The sequence below is a fragment of the Bison bison genome, unplaced genomic scaffold, assembly GCF_000754665.1.
Source record: "Bison bison bison isolate TAMUID 2011002044 unplaced genomic scaffold, Bison_UMD1.0 scf7180017864454, whole genome shotgun sequence".
NCBI lineage: Eukaryota > Metazoa > Chordata > Mammalia > Artiodactyla > Bovidae > Bison > Bison bison.
Window position 1 is genome coordinate 984269 of NW_011495016.1, and position 7101 is coordinate 991369.

The 7101-nt window shown below is 46.9% G+C and overlaps 1 protein-coding gene across 1 annotated transcript in view; it reads right to left on the reverse strand.

The window, feature by feature from the left end:
- The window catches only part of TMEM243 (transmembrane protein 243, mitochondrial), a 25558-nt gene extending 21735 nt beyond the window's left edge, over nucleotides 1-3823 (reverse strand). The window contains exons 1-2 of the mRNA XM_010859126.1: nucleotides 3818-3823; nucleotides 2966-2970 (exon numbers count right to left, since the gene is read on the reverse strand). Coding sequence (XP_010857428.1) covers nucleotides 2966-2970; nucleotides 3818-3823 — 11 coding nt within the window. The remainder of the gene's footprint in view (nucleotides 1-2965; nucleotides 2971-3817) is intronic.
- Between the last annotated feature and the right edge of the window lie 3278 nt (nucleotides 3824-7101).

Sequence of the window (7101 nt, forward strand, 5' to 3'; positions counted from 1 at the left end):
GCCCGCACGCTCGGGAGTCCTGGCTGCACTGGAGAGCGCGGGTCCCGATCCACGCCGGTGCGGGGATGCGGTGCCAGGCGTCGGGGAGAGAGAGAGACCTTCCGCGCGGGCGGCGAGAGTGTGCTGTGCGGCGGGTCCCCGGCCCCTCCCACGGCCGGGACCCGCGGCCACTGTCGCAAACCGACTCGGCCCGCCCAGGCCGCGTCACGGCCGAGGCCACCAATCCCGCACGCCGGGGCGCCGTCATTGGCTGCGGAGCTTTATTTCTAGAGGTGCCAGTTTATTCCCCGCGAGGCAGCCGATCTCCCGGCTCCCCGCTTTCTCTGGCTCCTAGTAATTAGCGCTTGCGCGACCCACGTGGGCAGAGCACTCTCGGGAAGATAGCCTCGCATTGGGCTGAAAGCTTCTTAAAAACAACCAGCCTGCTTTAACCACCCCAGTCTTTGCACCACTAGGATGGAAAGAGAGTGGTTGATAAATTAGTTGTTTATCATGTTTGTGTGTTTGTCTGGTTTGTTCTGTGATAGAGAACCTGTCTTGGACAGAGACGGTCAAGAGGTAATCCGTGCTTAGGTATTTCTTCGATTTGTCCACTCATTCTGCTGGTGATGATGCTGAGAAGCATATGTGTATCCACAGAGGAAAAATGCATCGTATGTCAACCTCTTCGGGTTTGAAGCTGGAGAACCTGAGGTGGACAGGCACCATAGGCAACCCAGCGTCACTCTGCATTTGGGAGCCTTTGAAAGTATTAGGGAACAAATGCAACCACGCTAGGTAACCCGGACACTACAGCTCCTACACTGAAGAGAGCTGTGACTTAGGTTTGTTCGCAGGGAGAGCGCATGTTGGAACACTGTAACCCTGTAACACTTAGAATCCAAGACAAATTTCCACGTAGTCCTTCTAGAGTTTAGGACAAGGGATTGGGATAAGGGATGGACTAAGAACCACAAAGCTTCAGTGGAATCAGGTATGGAGCATATCCATCTACCAGCTCTGTATTTTATGGATCTTCTCTTTGTCAGGACTTTTTGTTAATGCACACAATCTTGCACCCAGTTCTATTAGACGTTTGACCCAATAAGTAATTTTATTCACTCACAGGCAGTCACATTTATTCAACAATACTTCTGAGAACCTGCTCAGTACCAGGCAACCACCAAATAGAGTAATACAGTCATCAAGAGAGTCATGGTCATAGTGTTGAGGCTGGAGTGGCAAAGAGAGACACGTGACACAGTGGAGTGACTAATAGCACAAGCTTTGAGGTTGATTATATCTGCCCTCAAACCTTGATGCCACCATCTACAAGCTTTGTAATCTTGGGAAAGTTATCTAATGTCTAACCTCTCTTGAGCTCCTTCCGATGTAAAAGGTGAAGATGATAATAGTAAATGGAACTAGATCAACCTTTAAAAAAAATAATTGAATAGAGAATATTTAAGACACCTGGCAAGTAAGTTTCCAAATGGTTGCTTGCTTGAATGCTTCCTTAGTCATGTCTGACTCCGTTACCGAGTCCCAGCTTGCTCTGCTCACGGCCTGATAGGCCAGTGAATCCGAGAGAGGAAGTACTGGGGCAAGGAAGGGACTTTAGTCGGGAGCCGGCAGACTGAGAAGATGGCAGAATAGCGCCTCAAAATAGCCATCTTATTGGGGTCTGGATGCCAGGTTCTTTTATAGATCAGAGAGAAAGAAGCAATGAGAAACTAAAGTCAAAATGCAGACTAGAGAGGGAGAGGCAGTGGGGAAGCAAAGTGAAACGTTCTTCAGTCTTGCAAAACATCTCCAAAGGGATGTCCAGCCTTCAGAAGGGGTGTATTAATCTCTTCTATTCACAGGTGGGCAGGGACAAACAATCTCTCCTCGAACTGAACAAAGACACATTAATTTACATTAAAGCAGAGGGGCAGGTTCCTCTAAACAAGCCATTGAGTACGATTATAATAATAAAGGCAAGTTAAAGAAACAGTTTCCAACCTGGAGTCAGAATTGGCTTCCTCCCTGCAACATTTGCAGTCCCATGGATTGTAGCCCACCATGTTCCTCTGTCTCGGAGAAGGCAATGGCACCCCACTCCAGTACTCTGGCCTGGAAAATCCCATGAATGGAGGAGCCTGGTAGGCTGCAGTCCATGGGGTCGCTAAGAGTCAGACACGACTGAGCGACTTCACTTTCACTTTTCACTTTCACGCATTGGAGAAGGAAATGGCAACCCACCCCAGTGTTCTTGCCTGGAGAATCCCAGGGGCGGGGGAGCCTGATGGGGCTCACAGAGTCAGACAAGACTGAAGCGACTTAGCAGCAGCAGCAGCAGCAGTAGCAGCAGCATGCTCCTCTGTCTATAGGATTATCCCAGCAAGAATACTGGAGTGGGTTGCCATTTCCTTTTCCAGGGGATCTTCCTGACCCAAGGATCAAACCCGTGTCTCTGGCATCTCCTGCATTGGCATTTGGATTCTTAACCACTGAGCCATCAGGAAAACCCCACACTGTGGAGATGCACTCCCCCTATTCTGGTGACAGGGAAAGCTTCCCCAAGGAGCCATTTAAATCAAAACCCCCAAAGAAGAGCATACATTAACCAAGGTGAAGAGCAGAGCCAAGAAGACAGGCCAGAGAGACTAGATATTCATGTAGGGTATATTTGAGGAGGAAGGTTGAGTCAGGAATAGTGACCCTCTGACTCTTTAGCTGCTTATTCTCTTGTCTCTTCAATTTTCTGTGTCTCTCTTCCATTCCTTTTCCTAAAACCCAGTTTCCTCATGACTGCTACTCACCCAAAACTTCAATAAACCAATGGCTTTAGTTTGGTTTTGGTGCTAAACTCAGGGAAAATGGATCTTATAGCTCCAGTGCCCACCACTGCTTGGGGGGCTCAGTCTCTCGTCTTTAAGTTCAGATTCTCATGAGAAATTTCAATGGGCTCAATCTAGATTATAGACTGATTTCTAGTTACATAAAGTCCTCTATCCCCAAGAGTCAACAGGTGGGACCACACAGAACACATTTTCTAGGGACCACCCCCTTGAGGATGGTTCAGTTCAGTTCAGTCACTCAGTCGTGTCTGACTCTTTGTGACCCCATGGACTGCAGTACACCAGGCTTCCCTGTCCATCACCAACTCCTGGAGCTTGCTCAAACTCATGTCCTTCGAGGTGGTGATGCTATCCAACCATCTCATCCTCTGTTGTCCCCTTCTCCTCCCACCTCCAATCTTTCCCAGCATCAGGTCTTTTCCAGTGAGTCAGTTCTTCAAATCAGTTGACTAAAGTATTGGAGCTTCAGCTTCAGCATCAGTCCTTCCAATGAATATTCAGGACTGATTTCCTTTAAAATTGACTGGTTGGATTTCCTTGCAGTCCAAGGGACACTCAAGAGTCTTCTCCAACACCACAGTTCAAAAGCATCAATTCTTCGGCACTCAGCTTTCTTTATAGTCCAACTCTCACATCCATACATGACTACTGGAAAAACCATAGCTTTGAGAAGACAGACTTTTGTCGGCAAAGTAATGTCTCTGCTTTTTAATATGCTGTCTAGGTTTGTCACAGAGTTTGTCATTGAGGAGGGTAGAAGATTGTTTAAATAAAGAAGAAACTATGTCTGTATCGGGTCAATGGTAGGATTTTCCAGTGTCTTGCTGCTCAGAGTGTGGTTCCTGGACCACAAGCAGGACATTACCTGCTAACTTCTTAGATATGCAGAGCTTCAGTCCTCACCCTAGATCTACTGAATCACAATCTGCATTTTAATAAGATCCCCAGGGGACTCAAAAGCCCATTGAAGTGAGAAAGGTGCTTTTTTCATACACCTCCATTTTACAAATTGGCCATACAGATGACCCAACCAGTAACCATCACTTCTCATTTCTTGATCTCCATTGTGCTTCAGCCACTCATTCCAGTGCAACATTCTGGACTTTGGCAACACCCAGAACGGCACTGTGTTTGAAATAGCCCCAGATGGACCATTTATTAAGCCTTCTCCTCCAATCCCTTTACATCTTTCACTCCTGGTCAGTACATCAGTCCCTTGATCCCTTCAGTGTCTCCGATTTTTTGGTCTCTTGACTCCTTCTCAGTGGATCTAGTCTCTCGTTTTCACTTTCTTCCAGCTTAGATTCTGTGTTCTCTCGCTGCAGTCACTCTTGTGATAGTATCTTCAGTTCTCTTATCCCACACCTGGGCAGAAAGTCCCCTAAAATGCTAACCCTTCTGCTTTCTCAACACCTGTGGCCAGGTGTCTAGTGCAGCTGGAGGGGGAAAAAATCATAAATGTCCCTAATTAGAGTAATTTTAGATTTAAGGCAGCCAACCTCAAGTATGCCCTTAAAACCATGTGGAAGTCCTGTGTTGCCTGGACAACTGAGCTGTGTGTTGTCTCCGCTCCCTGACCCTCAGCAGACGACTCAGCTGCCTGCTTCACAGGGAAAAAACCAAAGCCATTCCATGGGAATTCCCTCCACTTCCCAGCACACCTACACACCCACCTCTGCCCACCCTCTTCTACTTCTCCTTCCCTCCAGTGAAAATGGGAGAGATGCCTGTCTGTCTCTCATGTTTTACATTCCACTGCACCCCATGATCACAAGGCATCTCACAGCTATGATTATAATTTTTCTATGAAAAGCATTTAAACATGCTCAGTTTCAACCATGTTAAAACGAACAAGCAAAAACCTTGCATTAAACCGGTGTCTCCCTCTGGCTACCACACTCCTCCACACCCTCTCTGGAACTCTTGGTTGCCTTGGTAGCCAGTTTAATCCTCCCCTCTTCTCCCTGGAAAGCAGAGCTTACCTCCCATTATAAAGGGGAAAAAATGCCAGATGTACATTCGTAGCTGGAGGAGTGGAAAGTGAGTGTTAGGGTCACTGAGTCATTAAGGCAAGTCTGCTGGGGACTTTTAGGAGGGTTTTGTCCCTGATAAAAGGAGGGAAGTACATGAAGAGAGCTTTCCCTCTAGACATTGTCATGTGATGATGTGGCCTTTGGAGATGCTTCTACCATCTTATGACCATGTAGGGTGGCTTAAGAATATCCCAGAGAAACCAACTGGAGTCTTAAGTTGTGTGTTTCTTACATGTTGTGTGCGGGTCTCTGTGTGTGTGTGTGTGTGTGTGTATTGAATGGGAGTGACTCTATGGTCTGAATCATTTTTATCTGGGTATTCCCATGCTCATAGCTGAAAGTGTATTGACGCATTTTTAAAGCCAAACTTTCTGTAAAAAGCTCCACAGAGATCGTATCCTCTTCCTCCCTTCCCACATTTGCCTCCATCACTGAAATCTGGCTTAGCAGCACTACTTCCTGGGTGTTCTCTCAGGAAGGTTCTCATGAGAACTTTTTTGCTGAATCCACTGGACCCCTTTCAGGTCTCCTCCCACCTGGCCTTTCCGTGGCACTTTGCCTTTTAAAATGCGGGAAGTAACCTTTACTATAGGTCTTCTGCTCTTCCTCTGCACGTCTCTTAACTATTATTCCCCAGGGCTCCATCCTTCATCTTTTCTCTTCTTACTACATGCTTTGCAAGGGCCATGGCTTCAATTTCTATCTCTATGCTAAGGACTCCCAAACCTATATAAATGGACTTCCACGATTTGCCAGGAGAGAGATAATTTATGAAGAAAGTCACTTGTGAAGTTAAATAACTCCTTTATTTCAGATATAATTGAATCATGCTTCTCCCCTTCCGCTGTCTCTACAGTAAAGCTTCCCTGGAGAGCAGTGCCTCTCCATTCCAACTGGACATTAAATACTTAGGATTTTTGAATACCCTGGGTGCTTGGGGCCACACCCCAGGCCAATAATATCAGAATCTCTGGAGACAACACTCAGCAACAGTATTTTTTCAAAACTCCCCAGACAATTCTGATATGCAGCTAAGTAGAGAATCACTGGTTAAAGGGCAAAGAATTGGGCTCAAAATCTGGGCCTAGAGTTTCACTGTGGATCTTTATTCTGTTAGGGAAGCACACTGACAGAAACTGCCCACCTCTAGGCACCATAGTAACCATTTGCATGAGCTGTTTTACGACAGGAGGTCTGGTAAGGAACACAGAACGAATAAGCCACCACCAACCTGGAGAGTTCAGAAAAGATCAGAAAGTGACACCACATGTCCAACCACCTCCCAGAATCCTTCTCGCTGGCATCTGTCTTGGCTGAACACGCGTGCACCACCAGGAAGGACTCTGAGTCAGAAAGATTGACTAAAGACAACACAAACTAATCTCATTACCATGGGATTAGTCACCAAACCCAAGACTGTGGCAGAGCAGTCCTCCTGGGTTCCCTTACCCTACTGCTCTCCACCCGGGTGCTCTTTCCCAATAAAATCTCTTGCTTTGTCAGCACATGTGTCTCCTCAGCGGAGAAGGCAATGGCAACCCACTCCAGCATTCTTGCCTGGAGAATCCCAGGGACGGGGGAGCCTGGCGGGCTGCGGTCTATGGGGTCGCACAGAGTCGGACACGACTGAGCAACTTCTCTTTCACTTTTCACTTTCATGCATTGGAGAAGAAAATGGCAACCCACTCCAGTACTCTTGCCTGGAGAATCCCAAGGACGGTGGAGCCTGATGGGCTGCTGTCTATGGGGTCGCACAGAGTTGGACACGATTGAAGTGATTTAGCAGCAGCAGCAGAGCCTTAAATTTAGTCAGTCTAATTTTTGTTGTTTAACAAAGAACATATAGTTTGAGTAGTCATGTGATGGGAAAAATGATTCACAAATATATTGAATTTAGGCATCGAAACAGATTGCACCTATCAGTCTGAACATGCTCCCAGGAGCAGATGAGATATGTAGCCTTACTGCTAACACTTTTTTTACATAGAAGTGTCATGCGAGTGTATGTTCCTCGGTTCCTTGTCTCGTCACAACAAAGATTTGAAGCGACGGACATTAAAGCCCTCGGCGCGTCACAGCTCTTGGGTCTTGGACAAACCATGCTACAGCTCTATTTTATTTAGAAGATAGCAGGAAAGTGAGAGAGAGAGAAAAGAGCGCACACACGAGGGAGAGAGAGTCCCTGAGAGAGCGCTTTGGCTCCTCCTTTTATATGTTTTTTTCCTCCACCTGGGCCTGCCCTATGC